The sequence below is a fragment of the Halichoeres trimaculatus genome, unplaced genomic scaffold (assembly GCF_033239565.1).
Source record: "Halichoeres trimaculatus isolate MK-OKI-2021-1 unplaced genomic scaffold, fHalTri1.1 fHalTri1_scaffold_16, whole genome shotgun sequence".
Taxonomy (NCBI): Eukaryota; Metazoa; Chordata; class Actinopteri; order Labriformes; family Labridae; genus Halichoeres; species Halichoeres trimaculatus.
This window is the reverse complement of record NW_027437194.1, coordinates 5223922-5250698: the sequence shown is the minus strand read 5'-3', so window position 1 is coordinate 5250698 and position 26777 is coordinate 5223922. Positions and strand designations below refer to the sequence as shown.

The window sequence follows — 26777 nt, the reverse complement described above, 5'->3', positions numbered from 1 at the left end:
ATATGGTCTTCATTTTTAATGCAGCTGCAGTATTTGCCCTACTTTCAGCGCTGACGCTAATACTCCCCTGTCCCACTGTGAGTAATAATCATAATGTTTTATATTTAATGGTTTACTCGTGTGGCTCATTCCAGCTGCTTCTCATTTATCATCCTCATGATGCTCAAGGTCAAGTTCACCTGTTTCTGAATCCTCTCAGCTTCTGAACAGGGGGATAATGTTTCCTCTTTTCTCTCTGTCTCGCAGCATTTCCATGATGGGCGTAAGGCACAGCAGCACATCGAGAGCTCGTGGAAACAGCTGGAATCAGTAAGTCAACATCTTCATAAGCAGTACTGAAATTCACACGCTGGTTTTAGCTGGTGACAATACACAACACTTAAAAAGAAGAACTTCACCTTATTACCACATAGTTTTGATATTGTTTCCAAAATGATGCAGTTGGATTTAATCAAACTTCATTTTCTGAAGATTTCAAAATCGAAAAATGCTTCCTTGGGGTCCTCTGTTTTTACTTTATAAAAAAAAAAAAAAAGACTTTAGCTGAAATAGAATCTGACAAACAAAGAACTCACCATCCAGGAAGTAGCCAGTAGCAGTTTCATGCCTAAAATGACCTTTATGAACTTTTGTTGATGCTGAAAGTGTTGTTTACAGTGGATCTATAAGAAAACTGAGAAAATTGATGGCCATTCTAAATGTCAACACAGCATTTGGATTTTGAAAAACAGAAAAAAGTCCCCGTCTTTGCTTTGTTTCAAAGTCCAGCTTTCATCGAGACAACATGGTCTGTAATCTGGATTTCAATAGAGAACACCATACACAACAAGTAGTGATCCAGTCTATTTGTTGTTAATCTATCCATTGTTTATAAAGTTTAATTACCGGGCATCAACATTAGAGCTGCATAATCCTAAAGCACACAATGTGGACATGATGATTACAGCAGAGGGAGCAGGTTTATTAGGCAGTAAACCATGTTTCTAAATGAAAACAAAATAATAGAGGACCAAGCATAAAACCCTGAGGTGGGGATTCACAACAAAAAAAAAAACTAATTGGCTGCTAGCCATTTTCAGAGCATCTTGAACGATCTTTCAAGACCCAAATAATCTTGTTTTCTCTGACTATGTAAAGACCAAATCTACCTAAAAAGAGTGGACTCTCTTCTTTTATGTCTCTCTTCCTGTTTTTGATCCAAAAAACAGACAACAAATACTCTTTTTAGATCCTTTTCGTCTTGGGTGCTCCATCCTTTGATCCTCTCCATGGTCGTCTTTTCTCACCATTGCACCGCTCTTTCTCTCTGAACTACACCGACGCATCATCTTAGATCTCTCTCTTTTTTTCTTTTTTTTTTTTAACCAATATTGATATCGGTTTCTGCCAAATTTTCATATGAGTGCATCCCTACCCTGAGGTACTCCTTTTCTTAAACCTTAAAAGACAAATGAGTATAAAAAATGCACAAATCAGAGATGCAGTAATTGTAAGAATTGCCAATAAATGAAATGAACAGCTGCATAAAACAAAACTTGCATAAAAGTGGGGAAAAGGAAACAGTACAGATTTTTAACAGCCTGAAAATAACATAACTGAATACGTAAAACAGAAGCTTAAGTACTGATAAAAGTGAAATTTGATTTAAAATGAACAAATAAATATATTTAATCAATCAGATGCAAAGCAGATGAGCTGTCTAAACGTTGTGGTAACATAAATGTGAATGTTGTGTAGCACCATGAATAGATTTGATCTGATCTGATCCTTATTTTTCATTTAATAAAAAGGAAATTTGATCATAAAAAATTCAAAATAGATAAGTATGTAACCATTAAATGACAGCACTTCCAACATTGAAGGTTAATTATGACACAGATATCACATTTCATGTTGTATGTCCTGGAATCATAAGCTTTGTGTGATGACTGTTCAAAATCTGTATGTTAAAGCTCCTGTGAGGAACTTTCTGCTTGTGTTGGTTTTGGCACCCCCCTGTGGTCAAAATGATAAGGTCTTTTCCAGGACATGTTCGGGCGGTATTTCCTGACGATAAAGCCACTTGCAGTTTGAAAAAGCAGAAAAGTGTATTTCTTCACTGTTTTGTACCTACCCCCGTTGTAGCAGCTGTTAGCATTCAAAATTCAAAATTACAAAAAAAAAACAAAAAAAAAACAGTATTTTCCTAATGGTTTAGATTGCTTTTGTTAGTCATTAAAATGCATTGTTTTAAATTTTGGTCTCTTTTACAACAAGTAAAAAAAAATAACCAAAGACAAAGTTTTATCTTAAAAAGGATGTTTCCTCTTTGTTAAAAGATACAGGTTTAACTACTTAAATAGGATTGTATGGACTACTTGTTGAATTCATAGAACGTAGAGTTTCAAGCTTTCTAAAAAACATAAAACAGGAAACACAGATGAGATAAGGATTGTTTTATTTGTTTAAGTAAAGGCGCTAACGCAGAACCACTCCTTATCTCCGCCTGGCCCCTTTGACGGGGGACAGAAAGAGTGTGAGAGAGATGCATAACTGCCTTGTCCTCCTCAAACTCCGCTGCCCATTCAATGCTCCCTTTGTGTGTGAGGCAGATAGGCATAGTTCAGAGTGCACGCTGGCCCAACAAACACTGATTGTTCACATCGAGGGGTCGAAAGAGGGTTGGATGAATGCTTGTTTTTCTGTACACAAATGACCACTATGAACATTTGTTTAATCTGCAGGCTGCAGACTTTGACAAACCCCATGGCTGTGTCAGCAGCATAAACTGACCTCTGTGGCACAATGCTGAGTCTGAAACTGATATGACGTATATGTTCATGTTATGACGTTCATTACGAAGCCTATTTAAAAGTCAATTTATGGCTTCATTTGAGTTACATGTGTGTGTTTTTTATCTTTTCAGTGTAAACGAAGGTTTGAGAGGGACTGCAAAGAGGCCGACAGAGCACAGCAGTACTTTGAGAAGATGGATGCTGACATTAACGTGACTAAGGCTGACGTGGAGAAGGTATGTGTCATCTCAGTCCAATCACACGCCTGGCCTTCCTCACTCTATCACCGAGCACCCTTTCTTCTTTTTTTCTTTCACTGTTTTGTTTTACTTTTGGACTTTTATCTGCTGATAAACAAAGCTGATAGCAGCCGTGAGTCCTCGTGTGCTGTGAGCCTTAGCAACAGAGCGCTGTGTGTTTCCTAAACCAAAGAATCTCAATTTATGAAAATTAAATCCATACATGAATTCATGCACCAAATTTCCAGGACTCACACACCACATTCACCCCCTCTGGGCTCAATGTTGATGTCATTTCCTGTTGTCATAACCAATTAAATGAGCCCCTCCAAATTTCAGCCTGGAAACCACACAGCTCCCACGCCCGCAAGGCATCATGGGTCAGCAGCGCGTGCTCCTGCTGTTTCATCAGCTGCTGGAGCAGAACTCGGGCTCAGAGTTGACACAGTTCAGAGCCGATTATTATGCAAATTTAGGCTGAAAGAAAGAGTCTCTCTGCGCTCTGGACGCACAGCCACAGGGCTGCAGTGGGCTCAACTGGAAAGAGCCGGAACAGCAAGTCAAGAAACCAGTGAGAGTTAACACACCAGATTCTTTGATCCTGAAAATTATCCTTACAAGAGCGAACATCCGGACACAGATGTACCACTTAGACTGCATCAGATCAAACAACCACATCATTATTTTAACATCCAGATTACGCTATCCTTCATTTTCTTCTCTTTCAAGGGAAATTAAAAGAAAATCTTTCCACTGACGCCTTTGTGGAACAGATTTGGAAACTGTTTAGAAAAGCTAAAGTTTATTTGTGAAGCTTAAAGAGGCTCATACTTGACCCAGTTTTGTTCTTTTAGTGCTTTCCAGTTCTCCAGAATCAATGATTGAGTCATTATTGCACTGACTCCAGTTCTCACTTTGATATTCTCTAACACAAAAATCTTTCTGTGAATTAAAAGACACATGAAATGGTGGTAACATGTTTTGGTCCAAAAAGCCAATAAATCAAGCACAGCAGCATTGTTTCCAGGCTCTCATAGCCCCTCTGTTCAGAAAGCTCTGATTTAGTGGGCGTGGCCTTCATATGTAAATGAGCCACCGCTGATACCGCCCCGCTCTTCCACGTCACTGAGAGCGGCGCCACGAGCTCCGAGTGCACAACGTTTAGAAAACAGCGAAGCTCGTTTACCATAACATTACAGGCTAAAACAACAGGCTAACAGCAGCTAAAGTTAGCATCCTGAAGCTAACACAGAGACAGGGGGGACACTGAGGAAAAGCTCTTCCATCTGCTCCACAGCACACAGCATTTAAAATACTCACATTTCCAGGGTCCCAGGTTTGTTGGAGGATGGTTGGTAATGGGCCTGGATTCAGGACCAGTCTATTGGCTAGCCCTCTGTTGGACTGTCCAAAGTTGGAAAAGCAGTCGGCCGTGAAGTGACTAGCACACACATGCACAGTTTTACTGAGTGTAGCTGGAACATTTCCCTCATAAATGAACTCTAGCCACTTAATCTTGTCTTCTTCCGAGATGGGGAGCTTGTGCATGGAACTATGTGGCTGTTTACAGCCTAAAACAGAGCAGTGATGGTTCTTCAACTTTGGCATTCTCCTCCCCGCTGCAAAAACTGGAGAGATTTATCTCCAGCAGCGTAGAGGAGGTTCACGAATATCTGCTCCGGTGGACCAATCAGGTCAGACTTGCTCCTGATTGGTCAAAAAAAGGAATCGCTGACGTCGGCAAACCCCGGAAATTCCAAACAGCTCGTTGTAGGTCAGGATTTTACATTCACAAGCACTACTAAGTTCAGGTTTTGTCATTAAATATCACATTTTGTGGGCTGGGAGGAAAGCCAAAGACCCACAAATTTCACTAAAAGACTTAATACAGTGATTTTTGCATAATATGGGACCTTTAATAAAAGAAACCGAAAAAGTACTTTGTTAAACATATTTTTTTTCTTTTAATAACTAAAAATAAAACATTTACTGGACTTTTCAGTTGAATTTGGATAAGACAATTTTTACAAAAATAACACTTTCTTATATTTTCAGTTCTTCTTTGGATTTCTGCTGTGTATCTCTCTTAGATAAGCAGGGGCGTAACCAGATTTTTTTGGTTAGGGGGGCCCAACTGTGCCACTGATTTTTGTAGGGATGATTCTTGGCAAAAACTGAAATCAAAACAAGTATTTATCTCATCTATCAAGGAAAAATGTCACATTTGGCCTAATATGAGCCACTTCAATCGACAGTTTTTAAAAGAAAAAATGTCTTATTTCAAGTAATTGAAAGGGAAAATGATGCTTGTTGCCAATGGGGTAAGAAAAAAAATGTCTTTAGTCGTTTATAAAAGAAGAAACTAAGATGAGAGAAATGGTTCAACTGTGAGAGATAAATGTATTTTCTTACCATATATCTTTGATTCCTTTTCATATTTGTTGTTTTGAAACAGATACTTTAATGACTCGTGTCAAACTGTGTCTGTATCATCAGTTCAACCACCTGTGATTTCTTAATGAGAGTTTAAACTGTGTGTGACAGAGGAAAGGAAGTCAGCGTGTCTGTTTTAAGCTCCAAACTTAGGTGTCTGTGGTTTTTGAAGCTTGTGCTGCGTTTATGCCTCTTCGCTGTGCTCGGTGTTAAAGTTGAATAGCCGTCAGAATTAAGTGTAAGCGTTTCCCATTTCGTGTATCTCATAATAATGAAAGTTAAGCAGAAATCAAATGTCATTCTTAGAGAGACGATAAATAGACTTCATGTGACGACCAAGCCACGGTTCAGGAAGAGGTGACGAGACACAACTTCTGTTTGTTTGAGTGTGAAGGTTTGTGTCCACTAATGCTATTTTGACACTGACCACGACCTCAGTGAAGTTACAAAAGCTGTCTCACAGCACATCTTCCAGCCTTGTTAAAAACTGTGATGTGTTTTAAAAGCTTTGAATGCTTCATAAGCTAATCACAAAAAATTAGGGGGTTTGTTTTTGGTAGATCTTAGCAGCTCATTCTGCTGTTGCCACTGATGTTGAGGTTGGTAAATGAATAAAGTGTAGAATTGTCAGAAAGTGTTGTTTCTTTAGTACGACAGGATTAGGACCACGAAAAACGCAAAGGAAGAAAAAAAAGGAAATTTACGAGATTAATCACTTAAATCTACAAGAATTAAGTCATAGATTTTAAGGGATAGGTACTTTATTTGTCTGTAGTGCCGGGTGCCCATTCAAGTACAATCAAACAGTCATAACTGTGAGAGTGGAAGAGTAGGCGATTTTCCTACTGGACATGAACGCACTTTTGCAAAGTTATATTTTGAGAAATAAGATTGAGAAATTTTGAGATTTTATTATTCAACAGATTAACATTTATTATCACATAATCACACAAAAGTACCAAAAATTGGTACCGTTTAGTACAGATACTGGCTGCCAGGTACAGGGCATTTGTACCATATCATTTCAGATGTGAAAGGTACCCATCCCTTTGGATTTACAAGAATAATCTCATAAATTTATGGGAATAAATTCATTGTTAAGTTTTTGGCTAGGTTATCTGTATAAAAATGAGGAAAGTAGAGCATTGGCTTAGTAAAAGTAATGTTCCACAGAAAGCTTAATCATTAAAAAACTTTCTAACTTTACGAAAGTTTCTGGAAAAGTCCCAGTTTCTTGCTTCTTCTTCTTAAGGTCCTTATACAAATGACAATGCTATGTTGATGTGCCAAAAAGATGAAATAATTTACAGGTGGCTTCTGCTCTTCTCGTAGCCTAGCTATGGACGAAGATAATGAGTTCTTTCTCATTAATTTATGACTTTATTCAAATAAAATTATTAGATTAATGCCGTTAAATTCTTTTGTTTTTTTAATGTGACCCTAATCCCTGGTCATTTTTCAGACTTTATTCATTCAGTTCACCAAATAATGGCACACAAGAGACAATGGAAAAATGATGTTGGGCATTGGCAGAAAAGGTTCGGCAAATTTTTCATGGGTGCAACTTTTGGAGCCTGATTTGTAACACCTAACCGATCGAAACCAGAATGTGATAGCTTTTTGTCCAAATTTTGACAATTTGTCACTTTTTGGTTTACATTTTTTTTATTTCTATCAAATTTAAGGTTGCTGTTAAAATCATGATTTTTTTAAATTATTTTTTTTATGTAGCACTTTGAGATTTCTACAAAAATTAAAAGTGAGTTAAAAGTAAATGTATTATTGTTTATTCTATTGTTATTCTTATTCTTATTATTACTATTATTATTATTATTATTATTATTATTATTATTATTATTATTGTATTATTATTATTATTATTATTATTATTATTATTATTATTATTATTATTATTATTATTATTATTGTATTATTATTATTATTATTATTATTATTACAAATCGGGCTCCAACAGCAACTCACATATCCAGCTCTGCTGCTCATCACACAAATACTTGTTTCTGACACTTGTTGCACCATTTAAAGAGAAACAAACCGGCTTTCAAACTGTTTGAGGTATAATACTTGATTTTGATTGGCCACTGATCAAGAAATGAAGATTAAAAACTTGGCAGTTGAACCTTTAAACTGACACTGAAGATGTTTAATGACACTGAAAATGGTTTTAAATAGAAACAATTAGCGTTAGTGGACACAGCTTGTTAAAGTTTTTAAGTGTTGGTGTTTCAACAGAAGCAAAGTCACTGTAGGAATGAATTAGCTTCACATTTAAGCTACTTGTCAGTAAGAATAAATATAAACCACCAAATCTGTATTTCCTTATTCTCCATGAGCAGCATCTGTCTGAAACGTGAGGCTAAAAGCTTCTGTTTGTTGAGCTGAGGTGCTGCGGTTTCTCCTCTGCTGCTGGAGAAAACCTCAAACCGCTCCCTCTCCTCCTCTGGCAGACGAACCCCGTAATTTAGGGTTTGGATTCACAGCCATGATATCCACAGAGCCTGTCGCCACTCTTTACGGGCCCCCAGCCCTCACACACACACACACACAGTCACAGAGATCCTAAGTCAGAGTGGTGTTGAAAAACCAAACACTGTCCTCTTCACTCGTGTTGTGACTGCTCTGATAGAGAAACCAGTGTTTTAGTGCTGTTTTGTTTGTTTTCCCTGATACCAACTTCCCCCTCTGGGTGATGACACGCCTGGTGGTCCAGGAAGTGTATCTATGGCAACTTGTTGTTTAGCTGGAAACGGCTAACAATCCTCTTTCTTGTTTGTGTGTGTTTGTATATTTATTCAATGCCATGCCTTGAAGCGAAGTTCCCACAAGGTAGGTCCAGCTCAGAGGGAGAGCCTGTGATATCTGTGGGAACACACACTGTCTCGACTCCTGTCTCAACACACACTCGCACACACACAGCCTCGACCGGGTCACTGCTAACACGCCCTGTCCTGTCTGGTTTTGTGATCCGCTCCACGTACAGTGGCCTGTCTCGCTGTCTCCCTGCTCGAGGTTTCTATGTGTGATGTAAGAAGTCTTATGTGGGAGAAATTCTGAATATGTTGCGTAAGATGACAGTTTTCATATGAGCCTTCATTCAGATTTTCTCTTTGTTCCTCATCCTCATGTTCGTTTATGCTGCAGGCCAATCTTTTCCAGTCTGTTTCCACTCCACTTTAGCTAGTAGCATCTAGAAACCCATCCTCCGTATGTCAATAAGCTTGAACATAATTGTTACGTAGGACTGTGAGTAAACCTCTTTGCTGACTGAAGTGCCTCCTGTCTTCTCATCTCAGCGCTCAGATCAAGTGACTCACCTCTCACCTCTCACATCTCTTAGCTTCTTCTCACAACTTACTAACACCCTGCTGTTATTTCTGATACTTTTCATCAACTTCTCCAAGAGTTGACTTTACACGTTAGTCTCGTTAAAGGAGCTGTGGGGAGTTTCTAAGTGATCTTGCAAAAGTCTCTCTTCTAGATATACACCTGACAGACTTCTCCACACTTAAAAATGAGATTATTAGCACCAACATGCATTGTTTTGAAATACGTCTTTGTAGCTTCTCGATCGGATTCATTTAAAGCACGTCTAGATCTCTATGACAACAACCCACCAAGTGATAAAGTTAAGTAGAGAGAAAAGATATCTGTGATTTGCTCTGCTGAAAACGATTTCTGTTATTAATTTTGTAGTGATGGTGGACACTGGAGCCTAGCTGTCAGACAGAAAAAGGACAGAAGATCAGAAGAAAGATAAACAGGAGAGAGATAGAGCACAAGCTAAAGGCTTAAAGGGCTAAACTGTTTGTGCTAATGTTGATTCCAACCCACAGTCAGCAGTTATTCTGCAGTGGTCTGTTCAAACTTTAGAGTCTATCAATAAAATGAAGAGTGAGGTTACGTTTGCTCTGCTTGGCACCAGGTACCGTTCATGTAAAATCAAAAGGTTCCATGTTAAGGTACCTAATTCTTGTGACTGTGAGGGAGTGGAAGAGTAGGTTATTTTTCATGCTGGACATAAACACAGCTTTGCAAGGTTATATATTGAAGAATAAATATGTTAAATTGAATTTGTTTTATATTTTTGTATTTAACAAATTGATATTTTTTACCACATAAACACCAAAAAGTACTGAAAATTGGTACTGTTGAGTACCGGTGCTGCTTGCCAGGTACTGGGCCTCTTTCAAATGTGAAAGGTACCCATCCCAAGATAGTGGACACTGGAGCCTAACTGTCAGACAGAAAAAGGACAGAAGAGCAGAAGAAAGATAAACAGGAGAGAGATAGAGCACGAGCTAAAGGCTAATTAGCCTTTAGCTTGGGCTGTATAACTGTATAACACAGGGGCTAAACTGTGCTAATGTTGACTTCCAACCCACAGTCAGCAGTTATTCTGCAGTGGTCTGTTCAAACTTGAGAGTCTATCAATAAAAGAAAAGTGAGGTTACGTTAGCTCTTGATTGGTAGATGATTCAAAACATAGTAAACTTAAACTGAGTACTTTATCCAACAGAAACTAATTGTACAGCGCTGTGTTTTACACCATTTTTTCCATCCAAAACTGCTTTGGGCTTGTTAGGGGGTACTTGCTAGAAAAAGACATATTATAGGGGGTACATTACTGAAAAAAGTTTGAGAAACACTGTTTTAGAGCACCAGTTTCTCTAAATATAGCTGGCTCCTAAACTACGGTACAAACTTACAGTGTTTGCTTGTTGTCACAGTTTGAATAATAGTGCCTTACCTCTTGGCGTTGTATCCGATAACAAAGACACAAAGAAAATTTGTTCCAAAACAAACGCATGCCTTGAAAGTCACGTCTTCACGACAGTGTGCGTGAGACTCCGGGCCAGAAGGTGGCGATAGCAGTCTAATTAAAACAGATCCCCCTCACAGCATCTTTGATGTTATTAATCATGGAGTAGTGGTGCGGTGAGTCATTTCGACACAGAGAAACGGTTTGAAGACCAATCCAAATATTGACACGGAGCCGTATATCAACACAAGGACCAGGATACATTGCTGTATCATTCATCAGTATTTAGTGTAGCAAGAACAAAAAAAGTGCTGCTAGCTTGTAAGTTGTGATGAGAATTCTTAGCGATCTGACTTTTGATTAATCAAACTTTTGTCAAAGATTCATCAATAGATGGCCGTATATAAATTTAAAACAATGAGATAATTGTTGGTGGTTTCCCTAAAGAAGGGTGAACAGCACACTGACAGAAATACATACAGATACATACAGGAAGGAATAAATCTGGTTATTTCCAGGAAGTGGCAACAGGAAGTGATGCATCTGCAGACTCAGCAGCTTGCTCCAAGGTTTTGTTGTTTTGCCAAGTTGCCATGACAGCGACGAACACCGTTATCGATTCCAAACACTCTGCACACTTTGCATGCAACGAGCCACAATGCTGTGACTGCACACTCACTGCTCACTGCTCACAGACAGGCACGCTGTAGACTCCAACCAGCTGCTCTATCACACGTGCTTTTTCACTTTTCTCTGGATTTCTCATTTTTGAATGTGTGACGATCATTTTCCACCCAGTATTAACTGTCACCCCCCCCGTGCTGGAAATAACATACCTTTGTGTCTGATGAGTGTGTCTGCTCTGATGTCCGCTTTTTTACTCCCAAATATGACATCTGTTACTTACACGTGTGTGTGTGTGAGAGACAGAGTGTGTGTGGGAGACTGAGCTCTGCCTCTGATTGGTGTGTGGGTGAAATTGGATGAAGTCTTTTTAATGTTTCCCCCAGGACCACGACAGATCAGAGTTGTGTTCCCACCATTGCCCCGTACATGCACGGTTAAAGTCAGGTCCCAAAAGAAGAAAAAGAAACAACAAAAGAGGAAAAAATGCTTCATGCTTTGCAAAACTCTCACTAGAAGACCAGAACGTTGCTACAGTTCTCTTTAGCTGGTCATAGGATTGAATGACCCCCAGCCCATTCTGTCCTCACATTTCCTGCTCACTTAAACTGTCCTATCAAAGCCCAAAGTTAGAGATTAAATAATCTCAGAGAATCAACGATGCAAACTGACTCCCATGTGATCCTCATTTTTTAAAAAATATGGCTCCTAAAAAAGTCTGTAAGTCATCACTTAACTTTATCACATGGTCTAGTTTAAAAAAAAAGGGAACTAAAATCACGGATATTAGACATATCGAAGAATTGCAATTTAGATCAAATCGGCACCCCCAAATATTGTAGAATTGAATTGGAAGAAGAGTGCATCGTCCCAGGCGTAAAATATGCCGTTTATTTTATTTATGTTTAAATAATACTTAAAGCATTTTTTTAGTTGATGCAAGCCACAGTCACCTGACAAGACAAGAAAAAGCCAATGGTGTAAGAAAAAAACAACAGGTTTAGTTTCTTATATTAAAAAATTCTTATTAAGTAAACCTGTTTTACTCACTTAAAGCATTAAGCTTGTCTCACATTGTCTTTACATAAGACCCTATTCTGCACTTGTCAGGTGAATGTGGCTCTTATTGAGTCTGGTTTGCTGTTTTTTCTGGAAATAATGCATAAAAAGAATTGTTTGAATTTCAAAATTTCGGTTTTGGGAGTTTAAACCCAGGTTGTGAGGACAGCTTCTGGCATACACTGATAACACATTGCAGGAAAACTTGCTTAAGTTTCTCAGTTGTGCTTTTTGAAAAAAGCAAGCATGACTTACTTACTGGTTGGGAAAGAGAATGGCTTTCCTTATGAATAAACAAATAAATTGTAGATAATAACAAAACCTAACAGCAAAGCCAGTCTCAAAAATTTGATGTGAATTAAAGTTTATTTCCAAGGTTCACAAAAGAATCGGTGCCATTAGCGTCTACAAGTAGTAAATAAAACCTGAACAATACAGAAAATGTACTATAAATGGATAACATGTTTCATAGGTGCCTTTATTATTTAGACAATTACGAAGAATTTGATGCTTAATGAAGAATTTTAACCTTAAAAAAAGAAGTTTTATCATTTGGAATTAAAGTATTTAGTATTAAATCAAATGGAAACTGTTTAGGAATAACAATATTAATATTATTTTAATATTTAAAGACAACTAAGCGCCAAACAAGAGCAGTGATCCAAAAGGAAAATACCTGCTCATTAAATTCATGTCATAAAATTTCAATCATTAAAGATTTGTTCCAGTTTCTGGTTGTTTTAGTTAGACTTTTGCAGTTTTGCCACATTTTTTTGTTTGGATTTTTAGAACTGCCAAAATGAAATAATAAATGAAAGTTAAAATAAATACAAAAATTAAAATAAAAAAATATAAACGCAAGTAATTAAATAAAAGTGAAAAAATACAAAAATAAATGTGGAAATAAAATTAAATAATGACTAAGTCAATAAAAGCTCTGCTTTCATATTTATTAATTTTATGTGGCTATGTGAGAGCAAAGAATTTTTATTTACTTATTTATTGATGTTTAATTAATTCAATTCTATTTCCATATTTATGTTTTATTTATTTTTACTTTTATTTTTATTGTTTATTATTTATTCATTTATAAATTAATGTAATTACAAATATATATATATATATATATATATATATATATATATATATATATATATATATATATATATATATATATATATATATATATATATATATATATATATATATATATATAGTTTTGGTCCTCCAAATTTCATTCAGATTTAACAGTTCCGGTCGGGGGTTCATGAGGTGACCCCGTGCTAAATCTGACCCAATGAAAACACTATTTATGTCTGGACAGGCCTCAGATCTAAAGGGGAGAGAGGAAACAGATATGAGTACTTAACAACACACACACAGACACACACACACTCTCTGCACACATATAAACACACCCCACATGCTGTCTCGCTGAGATAATCTCATCTCCATCTGCTTGCCTTGGATCTGTAATAGGCTGCTCCTGCTGCGTTTCTGACTGCCTGCCTCTCCTGCCTCTCCTGCCTCTCCTGCCCTGAGACTCAGCGAGCTTAAAAATAATCAACATTATCAACAGCAGAGATTGGCCAGACTGGGCCGGCAATCAAAATCCCAATCCCTTCGTTCTGCGGCCTGTTGTTCCTCCTTTTATCTGTTCGTCCTGGCCCACTTACACTGAAGTCTGTCGCCCGCGGCTGCTGCAGCTGCCTGACCGCAGTTTGCACCTGTGGCCGAGTCCTGTGTTTATTTACATGTGCGCACATGAACGCATAAGCACAAAAATGTCAACTTGTGTTGGTTTTTACGCTCTGAATGTGTGTGTGTGAGTGTGTTACCCTTATGTGTGTGTGTTAATCAGGAGAGACTGAAGTTTACTGATGTGAGCGTGTCTTTGATGTGCATCTTTGTGTGTGTTTTTTCCTCCTCAGGCACGACAACAAGCTCAGATGAGGCACCAGATGGCGGCTGACAGTAAGGGCGATTACTCCGCCTTCCTGCAGAAGTTCAACCAGGAGCAGAACGAACATTACTTCACAGTTATCCCAAACATATTTCAGGTGAATACGACAGCAGTGCAACATATTGAAATCTGTGTTTCTTGAGTAAACAGTGTGTATTTATGCAATGTGTTTTTTTTTTAGTTTTATCTTCACCGTCTTTCAAAATGTATCTAAAAGTGTCGACAGATTGAGGAGTCTGCCAGGATGTAGCATTCATGTGCAGTCACGAGTTGGCTTATGAATTCAATGCAGCCGCCCTCAACCCCCTGTGGGTCAGCGCTAAAAATAACCTGAACATACGGGAAACACTGAGGGTAAAAAGGCATCATTATTTAGAGTGCAGTTATTTTGTGATTCCAACCTCGCAGTCTCTCAAAATGTAACACAGGCGCTGTGAGGCGCTGATGGAGATTTTATGAAAATGAGCAGAAGAATAAAACCTCTCAACGGCTGAACCAGACCGTCCACTGCTGGTTCTCCTTTTTCACAGTTCATCGGTTTATCTGTGAAGGCACGTCTGAGTGGAGTTCCTCGTAACTTTCAGCTGTTTGCTGGACACAAAAACTTGTAACACCAGCTCTAGAGACAGTCTCACTTTTATATATCTGCCTGTCGATAATCCATGATTCTAAGTGAGATTGTTAAGGCCAAAAGTGGTTATGTTTAATGTTATTTCTTATTATCCATCGTTTGTTTGGATCAGAAGCTTGTAGCGCTACATTCATTGAAGAAATACTACCGATTTCTTCCACAGGTGTCACTGCAATCAACGTCATCCTATAGTCCTCAAACCCCTTTTAACTTATTGGCCAGCCATTTCCAGAGCATCTTGAACAATCTTTCAAGACCCAAATAATATTTTTTTCTACGCCTATGTAAACACCAAAACTACCTAAGAAGAGTGGACTCTCTTCTTTTATGTGTCTCTTCCTGTTTTTGATAAAAAAACAGACAAAACATACCTTTGTTGATCTCGTTTGACTGGTGCAGTGGCGATTGCTCTAAGACTGCAAGTGAAGCTCAGCTTCCCCTAAAATTTCCCCCAAAAAAGTGGTGATATCTACTGCTGTGTGTAGATTTTATTGAGAAAATCTGAGCTAGAATTCCTTCATCTTTAGTTCAGAATCAGCTCCTATCACAGGTAACTGGCTCCACCTCCTTCTCATTCATCCCCGCAGCGTCTCAGCGCTTTAACACAGTCGGACGCTGAGCGTCTTCTGACTTCAGCGGGGAAGCGTAGAGTGGGTTGTTCCACTGTGGAAACTGGACGGTCATTGGATAAACGCTGGGCTTTGCCCCACCCATTGGACGCTCAGCGTCTCTGGGGGTCTATGAGGCAGTGGGCTGGGCTGGACGCTGGGCTTCTGCATGATGATTGGATGATCTGTCTGAGGCTGAATCCCTTTTTGATTGACCGTGAAATGAGCCAGTCAGCGATCTTGAAGTATAACCCTCCACCAGAGCATCTTCTGAGTTGTTCTGGACAGATCTGGAGGCTTTATCAATCCCCAGCAAGTTTACCTTTCTTAAAAACGACGACGAGTGTTGAGACAACACTGGTAAAATCCCTGGAAAAAACACCTGGTTGCTACGACAGGGTGACAGATCATTTTCTTGAAAAGGAACAGAGGTTAGAATTTATGTTTAATTGAATAAACAATTTTATGATGTAGGCCAGGAAAACTGAGCTTCCCCTCCTTGACTGACCAGCAGCCGCCACTGGTCTGGAGCGCTTCATCCTTTGATCCTCTCCATAATCTTTGTCTTTTCTCGTGATGGCGCCGCTCTTTCTCTCTGAACTACCTCGACACATCCTCAGTTGGACCATGAGCTGCCTGAACTTTCTGACTTGCAGTGTCTCGCTATGCCTCCGTCATACAGTTCTATAGTTTCATTTAGCAGACACTTTTGTCCAAAGCGACATACAGCATAAGAACTTAGTTATTGAAGTTTTTTTTTTTCAAATAATGTAGAATAATGTAGCCAACTAACCACAACAGTCAGTGATTAATGTTGAAAATTCACTAAGAGCTGGGTCCTCGACCTTCTGACTCATTCTACCCCTGAGGACAAAGAGGAGAAGGCTCAGATTAAGGGTCTAAATGTTCCCTGAATAGATGAGTCTTCAGACATCTCTTAAAGTAGAAAGGGACTCTGTGGATCGTATAGAGTTTGGTAATTCATTCCACCATTTGGGATCAACGGAGGAGAAGAGTCTGGCTAGAGATTTGGAGCCGTGCTGGGCTGGGAGCACCAGGCGTCTGTCACAAGCAGAGAAAATATCCATGCTGAGCTCTCATCCAAAGAGCACACCGCTCTCACCCACAATAGTTTTCAAGCGTGATTTTGATTGACAAGCTCCGCCAACGGTTGTAATCGCATTGACGTCTAAAGACGCTGATGGCAGTGAATGAGTTAATTAGTGTCATTCTTAGCTTCTAGTTGTGATCCCAAGTTAAACAAATTCAGCTGCAGCCACCACAAAGTGTTTCATACAACTTTTTATGTAATTCAGTAGATTATTTTAACAATTTTGACTAGATTCTTGGTTTAAAAAAACTTGTGTAACACCAAAACCTAATTATTTCCACACCAAAAAAAGTAAGGCTGATAAAAAATAAATAAGTGTCAGCTTTTTGCATTATCAAGGCACTGAAAAAACACTGATTTAAAACATCAAGCTGCTCCATTCTGTGCCTTCACCAAGAAGAGGAGTCCTCTGATGATGAGTCAACTCATAAAAAATTAAGACGGACTATTTTTCTTTTTCCTGTTTTCTGAGACTTGGCAACGATATCAGTTTCTCAGTCGTCTGCTTTTAATAAAAGGGACAGAAATAAAAACAAAGAATCAAGATTTGATGGACAAAATGTGACTCATTTGGGGAAAACAGATCAATTTACAGTTTTTAAAGGAATACATCGTCAGTTTTTAATTTTCTCACGCTGTTTATTGTAAGAAGGAACCAAAAATTACTGTGGTATAAATTTATCCTCGTCCGAGCTACAAGGTCACCTGAAACTGGATTATTTTAGATCTAAGACTAAGGATTATCTTTCTTCATAGACCCAGTCTTTTGACACACACACACCTTTGTTTTTAATTTAGAAACTTCAAGACATGGAGGAGAGACGAATCGAGAGGTTAGGAGTGTGCATGAAGACGTTCGCAGACGTGGACCGCCAAGTCCTGCCCATCGTGGGGAAATGTTTAGACGGCATGACGAAAGCTGCCGAATCCATCGAGCCCAAGACTGTGAGTATAGAGACTGAGACACACACACACACATGGGGGCACACACACACACAGGGACACACACATACACACAGCGACACCACCATATGGGACACATTACTCACTCAGCCCGGGTGTCAGTCACAGCCCACACGCTGCCGATTAGGCTCTCAGTTAAACCCACAAGTGGGGCAGTGGGATGTTCCTCTTGGGGGGTATGTTGTAGATAAAACAGCTGACCTGTGAAGGATAAACGGCCGTAGGAGGACAGGTTTGTAAACTGAGAGAATACCTGAGGAAAATGACTCAAAATGTGTGTTAACCACAAGAAAAACAGTGAGATACAAGAAAGATCCTGACTAAGTCTGACTTTTTAAACCTTTTCTGGTAACTGTTTTTAAACGACAGATTATGCATCTGATTTCTTAAGCGGTTGCTGCATTTGTGAGTCTTTGACAAGGAATCAAGATAAATATTCTCCTGTTTTTAATTTACATGACTACAGATTTACTCTGTCCATATGATCTACTAAAACAAACCAGACCACAAATAAGTTTATTTCTGGTGGTTTCTGCTCAGTTATTCCTCTGCCTGTCATGGCTGCCACCAGTGATTGAGTTTAACAGAGCACAGACAGGATTCTGAAACAGGAAAGACAAACATAAAACAAATGAATAAATAAATAAATAATACAGCTAGTTGATTTTTTATGCTGTTGTTGTGTTTCTCATGTCTGACACAACTGGCGTCATTATCTTTGGCTAAAGGAGGGATGGTGGTTTTTGTGTTGAGGCTGTTTACACGACAGCAGTTATATTGAATTTATGATGGTTGTGTTCAGTATTTTGAGCTTTAAACTCACAACAAACACTTTTGAATCTCAGCTTTATAATATAATTCTGTACGATCCTCAGTGCCCATCCTCAGCTCGTCTTTTCCCTCTCATTAAACTTCGCTGTGTTTGTATAGTTTCATGTGGTGAAGTCTGAGCCACTGCAGCGTCCAATCAGAGAGTGATATTTCATATGGGGGCATGTCTGTCAGTGAAAAGACTTCTGCAAAACCAGCTCTCGTGTTTCCTCGATCATAGCTCCTCTCTCCTCTCTCCTCTGAGCACAATAATCATTTTGGGACAGTCTTCAAAATGGAGACTCAGAAAGTATTTCCAGTGCCGCGGAGGAGAGAGGAGAGAGGAGGCTTCATATTATCGCTTTGAGACGCCCCCCAGATGATCAGCCCAACTCTACTTCAGTGGAGATCTACCAAAAGCTGCTTCAGGACAAGACAGTTTTAGGGCCAACTACAGGCCTGGCATGCTTACTACAGCGATTTCCAGTCCCTCAGTGTTTCCATGTAAACACAGATTTTATTCCACTGCATTCTCGCTGCATTTAGCATTTATGTGTAAACAGGGCCTTAATTGAATTACAGTGTAGTTTATGTCACTTCCCCTCAAGGACACGCCCACTTTAGTCGGACTGGGTAGCAAAACAAACCTCTCTTAGCATTGTGTAGAGCGGCAGTAAACATGATTATGAATACTGAGGACAGTTGGACTTGACATTGATTTGTTAAAGCTACCAAAGAACCAGGGGTCCATGAACATCAACATGTGGCCAGAAATCATATCCTGACATTTATTTGTTCCTGATTCTAACGCCGGGAAAACTCACAATGTAAAGCCTGTAAGCTACGAAAGCCTCTATATGATTCACTTTACAGTATACAGTGGATTGACCCATGTACTGTATAACTAATAGATGTATAGTCACTGCAACGGTATTTAAGTAAAGTTATTATCAAATACTTTATACAGCACAGCTACAGCTGCTTGTGCCTGAGTACCCCCTTATTTGGAAAACTGGGTTAGCCTCAGTTTAAGCTAGCACAACGCCTATAATCACAGAAAGACAAAAATGTTTCAGTTATGAAAAATATAGCTGAATGAAAAATGCCAACATTTAAGGAATGATTTAACCCAAAAATACAGCATAAATAGAATAGAATAAAACTTTATTGTCATTGTAACAAGTACAACGAAATTGAAGTCACAGCAGCAATCAAGAAAACAAAAGTAAGAAAGTATAAAGAAAGTGCAAAAAGCTCCATAAGAAAATAGATGCTGACAGCTTGTCCATCATTGTCCAGTCAGCCAGGCTCCACCTCCACAGGGTCCAGGACTGAGCTTCTTCAGCAGTCTGTTCAGTCTCTGTCTCCTGGATCCTGTCTGCTCACAGCAGGTGAAGCTCTTCCAATGTGGCGTTGGTGTCTGATATTATCTCCGTTAGCTATATCTGTGAATAACATGATGCTACTCTGCCTTCTGGTATTCCCTTTGTTGCTGGGTTAGCATGGCTAGCTCGTCCATCTTAATGGAGATAAATCTTACGTTCCCAATAACGATGGATTGAAGGACAGGTAAGTCGTCACTTTTTAGCTCACACCTGAGAACCAGCACGTCGTCCTCACCTCCTTCTCCTCACCTTGTGGGGAACATCCGGCCTTGCACCAGTTAGCATTGACATGTTACAGGCTGTTAACAGCTGATTTCACATGTAAAGAATGCCACCATGGTTACATGTAGGATCTCTAGACAAATACAAAGTAATAATCCACTCCAAATACAAAGATGACGAAAAAGAGACGAAAAAATTACAAGAAACAGACAAAGCAATGCTAATATTTAGAGATTTTGTCATTTAAGGAACGATTTAACCCAAAAATACAGCATAAATTAACGTTAACTGACACAAAATGGGAATCACAAATCCAGCTTTCGTTGCCTGGATTGTATCTGTAAATTGCAGCGAGGCTCTGACGGACACACACATTGTAAAGCTTCACTCAACAACTCCCAGGGCTTTTTGTTGCCAAAAGACGTTTCCACATGCACTCATGACTTATTTCCTTTTGAGCGTTAGTCATTTATTCCCGGGTTATTAAAGTGTTTCATAAGGAGAGTAACCCAGTCTACCAAAAGTGATTGCACCTGTTTTTAAGAGTAGGAGGAAGTTGAATCTCTTTTTATTTCCTGTAGTTTGAGGAGCCGTTGTTTTGTCACTTTATAAACTTCCACTGAGCTGATGTGAACTCCTGTCAAACGACTGTTATTGTTTGGATTTTCAAATAGGAGACAGCATTCGCCTCCTTAAAAGACACAACGAGCTGAGTGATACATGGAGCTGTCACATTTTGGCTGGCTGCCGTGTGACAAAAAGCAAGACTATCCTCAGGCATAGCAAAGTGTGTGTGTGTGTGTGTGTGTGTGTGTGTGTGTGTGTGTGTGTGTGTGTGTGTGTGTGTGTGTGTGTGTGTGAGTGTGTGTTTGAGTGTGTGGCTCAGCTCCAGGGAGATGGCTCCAGCCTGTGACTGTCTGCTGCAGTAAACAACATCAGGGAACAACACATCACATGCTCCTTCCTCCTCCTCTCCCTCCGTCTGTCTTCCTCTCACACTCTCCTCTCATGTGTACATTGAGCAGCTGCAGACTTCTGACCCCCTTCGCCCCGACTCCAACCAGACCCCCGGCTCTTATCAGCGCAGATAGGACGATGCTCGCTGCTGCGCTTGATTAATGCTCTCCTTCCTGTGTCTGACGACCCTGGCTGTGTTCGCTGCTTTTGTCATAACTCCTGCCTGACAGATTTGGGTCTTTTCCTCTTGCTTCAGTGGGTCACAAACTGAAGAACGACAGCCTTGCTCTCTTTCCTTCTCATGACGCATCCATGGGCCGCTATCAGTCAAAAACGACCGTAAACAAGAGAGTCACACGGCCTCTATTGTCCTCTATCTTATCTTCAGACTTGCTGATAAAGCCAATCTAAACAACAGACATCCCCCTTCTGCTTTGAGTTGTCATTTTCCCATTCATGTTCAAAGACAGGGGAGAAAAATAAAGAGTGTATCACTATTTAAAAACTGAATAATCAAAAGCAGATTCAGTAAATCTCGGTGTTATCTCACTGCACTCCAGCCTGAGTCAAAAAAAGCTTCAAAGAGGACACAGCTTATCTTTCCAGTAGCCTGCAGCAGCACTTTTAGAGATACTGTGGTCACTGTCAGAGTCAGGGATGGAAGACAGGCAACAGAAATAAAATCAAAACCCTTCAAGTTGAGAGCAGAGCCACATTTGGTCTCTGTGGGACCCCAAAGTCCAACACTGTGAGGACTTTTTATAGTAGCACAAATGTTATATCTTATTACTCGTGTTTGTTTTTGACACAGAGTTGATTGTAACAATTCCTAAGATTGCTGCCAAAACCAGATAACATCAACTTTATTTTGAAGGCCTTGTGATTTTAAAATACTGGCTTTGTTTTTTAAAAATTTTTTAAACCAATCCATTAACCATGTACTGGAAGTTCAGTGTTTTTCAGCCATAAGAAAATCTCAAAGGATGAATCCCAATGGAGATCGCTCAGAGGACAGAGGATCGAGAGGAGAGGAGTAAAAACGGGAGAAGCAACGAGAGAGGAGACGTGAAAATTCATGCAGTTTTGCTACTTTTTATTTTGTCAGATTAATCCCCTAACTAAATATTTCATACAGTCCAAAACACAAAGAGTAAAAAATGAAACGCATAAGTATTTTTTTTCTTTATCTCCATGAAGAGAATGAAATTCCTGAGAGAACAGCCTCAGAAAAAAAACACCTATCTAATAAATAACACATCGAGTGATCCTGAATATTACAAACTAGGTTTTCTAAATATGATTCAAGGCTTACGATCATAAACCCACTGGATATCGGCTAAATAATTAATAAATAAAATCTAATGACACATTTTAATGGTAAAACACAAAGATAAAGGGTTTTGACATTCTTATTTTTAGATATATTTAAACATAGGTTTCACTGACAGTTGATCCAATGATGATCAGCTGACGTCATCATCACTAAAATAATTTGCACCCTAAACAAAGGGTGTCTCATTTCTCCTAAAACAAACTTACTTATCCCCTCTTTTTATTTCCTTGCATCTCTCCATGAACCTCCATGAATGGTGGGCAGGACTTAAAGGCAACAAATGAAGCAGGTTGAAGACTCCAGGATGAAACTTAAGAGCTCTAACTTTTTTTAAACTGGCTGCTCTCGTCACAGTCACTTCTTCTTGGCCAATCAGAAACAAAGAAGAGGCGGGAATTCTGATATTAACTTTGTCAACAACAATGGCAGAGGAGAAGTATCCAAACTGGGTTTTGTTTTATGTTTTTTGTTGAGGGACAGTCAGTTGTTTTTTATCTGGGAGGGGTGAGGACATCCTCATTTTTCATGCTTTCTTTGTAAAATTGTTCTGAATGAGGTCAAATATTGGAAAAACTGAAATCTTATTTTTAGTGTAAAATATCTAATGTGTGAGCCACATTCACCGGACCAGTCCAGAAAAATGTCTTATTTTAAGTTATTGAAAGACAAAAATGAGGTCTGAATTGTTTGTAACAAAAAAAATCTGCCACTGGAGTAAAAAAAAAGTTACTTGTATTAAGACTTTTTCTAGTCTTCAGCAAATTTTTGAGCAAATATTTCTTGTACCATTAGAAGTTTTTGTTATGAGCAATTCAGACCTCATTCTGTCTTTGAATAACTTAAAACAAGACATTCTGGATTGATAAGTTGTATATCAAGTGGAACAAGACATTTTTCACTTTAGATGAGACAAAAAACTTGATAAGATTTCAGGTTTTTTGAAGTGAATATATTAAAAAATAAAACACAAGAAAAACGTATTTAACATTCACAGAAATGCTTGAGGTTGACCTGGGCACAACTCCTTACTGTACTCTTTGGAAGTGATGATCTAAGAGTTGCATATACCTATGTATCAAGAATAAGGATGTGTCTAACTGATACCAATCTCCTCCTCCCTCTAGGACTCGAAGCAGGTGGTGGAGTCCTATAAGTCTGGCTTTGAGCCCCCGGGTGACGTTGAGTTCGAAGACTACGGCCAGGCCATGAAGAGAGCGGTGTCTGAAACCAGCCTGTCCAAAGAGGGCAAGGAGAAACCTCCGGGCAAGAGCAAAGGCAAACTGTGGCCTTTCATTAAGAACAAGAACAAGGTAACACATGAGTGCACATATTCACACCTGAACACGCAGCAGCGCCTCGCTGACATTTCCTTTTCACTGGATTTTTCTCACTTGGAGGTCACTTTGGACCTCGGGAGGGGATGTACCCATTTTAAGTCCTGTTGTCTTGTGATACTTTGAGAATATATGTGTTCAGTGTGACATTTCATTTTTGTAAAGATCTTTAAGTTAATTTCTTTAAGAAGTTTCTTGCTAGTTCTTGTTACTGTTGCCATTTTTCTTGTTTTTATTATTCGCCACCCGTTCTCCCCCCTCCCCGGCAATCACCCTCACCAATATTGGGAGCCTCCCTTCTTCTGTAACCAACACTAATGCATTTCTACTTTCATCCTGTGGATGGACTCAAGCGGCAGACTTTTACTCAATCTGAAATAATCGTTTCCTGGCGTCGAAGCTTTTTCCAAACTGATCTCTGACTGTCTTATGGGCTGGTGGCACTGTTGGTGTTGAAATAGGCCGATGCATGAATGAGTAATTGGGTGTGTTTGGGGGAGGAAAGGGCTGGAAGCCAGTGTGTGTAATGCTAGATGAGAAATCCTCGACGGTTTTTGGACAGGAAGTGGCCACTGTGTCAAACATGCATGAACTGACAACCAACACACTTAAAAACTTTTCTCATAATTGAGTGTAAAAGCATCAAACTGCCTCCCAGAATCAGGCTTTTTGTGATTTTTCCTCCTCTGTGTGTTGCAAAAAAAACGTTTTTAGATCTCGCCCATGCATGCTGATGAATAATGCAGTCACATGTAGCAGGACAGGGCTAATGAATTAAACTTCTCTGACGCTGACCTGAAACTCAGCGGCTGGTCTCCTCAGGGATGTGAGGAGCTACTCGTCCTGGCTTGCATGTGTCGAGGTTAAAAAAAAAGAAAAAGGCTTTCCAAACTGGAAGCCTGCATGCGCTTTGACTGAATCTCGCTGTCCGCTTTGTCGCCGCCGCTTGCTTTAACACATTTGACGCTTCCTACTCACTCTGTTTTTTGTTTGGATTATTATTTAACAGTTTTTTATGTTTGACATTTTAAAACAACTGACGATTTGGTGTTCCTTTGGTTGTCTTTTACATCTGTTTGGGTTTTGTTGTGTGTTTATTTTTTAATATTTGTAGGAGGCTTATTTATTTCGTTTTGTGTTCCCTCCTTTTTCCTCCTTTGTCTTTTTTTTTCTGTTGGATTCTCGCCCCTTTTTATTCTCCTTCTTCTTCTTCTTCCATGTTTTTCCTCCTCCTTTTTTCTTCCTCCTCTCCGTCACGGCTCCCCTCTCTTACTGGTAGCTTATGTCCCTGTTAACGTCCCCCCACCAGCCCCCACCTGCCCCCCCAGCCACATCCCCGCCCTCACCCTCTACTGTTCCCAACGACTCCCAATCTCCCAAGCAGCAAAAGGAGCCCCTCTCCCACCGCCTCAACGACTTCATGGCCTCCAAACCCAAAATGCACTGCCTCCGGAGCCTGAGGCGAGGGGTAAGTGTGTGTGTCCAGCAGCTTTGTGCACGTGTGCGTGTGTGTCTCTACACCTGCTGCACTGTATGGGTGAAGAAAACACACCTCAGAAAGCGTCTTAATTCCAAAAACAGACTTTATTTCCACCACCTGTTGATTTCCGAGCTCTGACCTTCACTCATACAGTGCTCAGCCTCCTGTGTGTCGCTCCTCTAGCATGTAGCGCGTAACTCTGAATCCATCCGTCCGACTCACCAACAGTCTCTCCATCCTGTCCCTTCATCCTTCACATTAACTCTGTGCTCACACTGACAGTCCCTCCTCTTTCCCACCTTCCCCTTTGATTAGCGAGACGCCCAGAGTCTTGGCAGTAGCATGGAGACTGCAGATGCTCCCTGCGCACTTTTCTCTGCAGTCGATGCTGGAGGCAGCGCGTTTGTTGTTTTCTGTTGCAAATGAATATACGACAGATTCAACCATCAGTGATCTGATCTCATCCATACCAAGTGAGGAAGAGAAGAACCATGTAGGACATGAGTTTCTGAGCCTGATACTGACTCGGGAAAAACATTTTGGGCAAGAAATCTCAGAAGTTAATGTTGTGAAATGAATTCCTGAGCTTTTCAAAGTTTTTCTGTGGCTTTTTGTGCCTTTACTCAGAGAGGGTGGGACGGTTAGGGCAGGAAACAGGTTGATATCAGAATCAGAAATCCTTAATTAATCCCAGGGGGGAAATTTGGTGTTGACATTGCTTTTAACAGAGTACAGCAGCTGGAAAATAAGATGAAAAAGAGTCATCAAATAAAAAAAAAGATAAAATAAGTGATAGAGCAGCTTTAAGTGCCAAAACGGCAAAAAGTACTGAACCAGATAAACCAGATAAAGAGATAAAGCTATTTAAATTAAGAGATATAACACAAGGTAAGTTGACTATGTTTAACAGATATTGCACCTTGTGAACTATATTAAACAGATTCTTAATTATAAATAACATAGATTAAATTAAATCAGACAGATATTGCACTTGGTGTAATGAAATTAAACAGATATTGCCCTCATTAAAATGTATTAGATCATACTGTGTGAAATGAACTGTATTAAACAGGTATTGCACTTGAAGACAGGTAACGCACATTAAAAACAGATAATGCCGTGTATAACCAATGTGCCAACAGGATGCCAGGTTTTAATCTGAATGAATAAATACCAGTTAAATAAATTAAACGGGTGAACCCTGGCTACTTATCCTCAATTAATACTAGTGATAGTGATAGTTGGGTGTAGCATGAAGGATATGTTTCTCCTATAACACTCTGAAGAACAAGAAGCCCAAGAAGGCTTCTGTTTTTTAAATTAAACAAGCTGTGGTGCTGTAGAGCTAACTCTGCTAAACAAACAATGTAATTTCATCATTTTCTAATTATAAAACACTTTTTTCTGCTCTCTATGATCTTTAAAACATCCTATATCAGGAACCATACAGATGCCTGTCAGGCTCATTTTAGGCTCTCACAGATGTAACTGTTATACCATTATTTCAGCCCCTGCATCCAAAATAGGGGAAACACTAGATCACTTCAAACAGGCTGGCTTAAGATTTCCATTTTAATATAAAATATTTTTTAGGCACTTTATTTTAAATATAAGACAGTCTTTTTTCTCTAAAGTACCCACACTGGAAAAAACAGAAATCTTAGCAAGTGTTTTTGCCTTATTTTCAGTAGAAATGTCTTTTTAGACTTAATCCGAGCCACATTCACCTGACCAGTCTAGAAAAGTGTCTTGTTTTACGTAAATAATGTCTGAATTGCTGTTAGTTCAAAAAATCTTGCAATGGAACAAGAGAAAAGTTACTTATATTATAAGATATTATTCTAGTTGGGTTTTTTTTTGTTTGCATATTTTTTTTCCCTGTTACAAGCAATTCTGGGCCTCATTTTTACCTTTAAATAACTTGAAACAAGACATTTTTCTGGACTGGTCAGGTGAATGTGGCTCATATTAAGTTCAACAAAACATTTTTTCTTTACAATTGTGAGCCATTATGTTAAATAGACCCTTTGATATCAGTTTATAGAACAGAATAGAATAGAATATCCTGTAT

The 26777-nt window shown here is 39.2% G+C and overlaps 1 protein-coding gene across 22 annotated transcripts in view; it reads left to right on the top strand.

Annotated features, from left to right (window-relative positions):
- The window catches only part of fnbp1b (formin binding protein 1b), a 106805-nt gene that overhangs the window by 54569 nt on the left and 25459 nt on the right, over positions 1-26777 (top strand). For 8 of the 22 annotated variants that reach the window (XM_074689768.1, XM_074689769.1, XM_074689777.1 and 5 more), the window contains exons 5-11: positions 247-309; positions 2906-3010; positions 8279-8293; positions 13841-13969; positions 17021-17167; positions 23017-23202; positions 24506-24694. In XM_074689768.1, the coding sequence (XP_074545869.1) occupies positions 247-309; positions 2906-3010; positions 8279-8293; positions 13841-13969; positions 17021-17167; positions 23017-23202; positions 24506-24694 (834 nt within the window). The remainder of the gene's footprint in view (positions 1-246; positions 310-2905; positions 3011-8278; positions 8294-13840; positions 13970-17020; positions 17168-23016; positions 23203-24505; positions 24695-26777) is intronic. The other 14 variants (XM_074689775.1, XM_074689782.1, XM_074689781.1 and 11 more) reach the window with 6 other exon arrangements.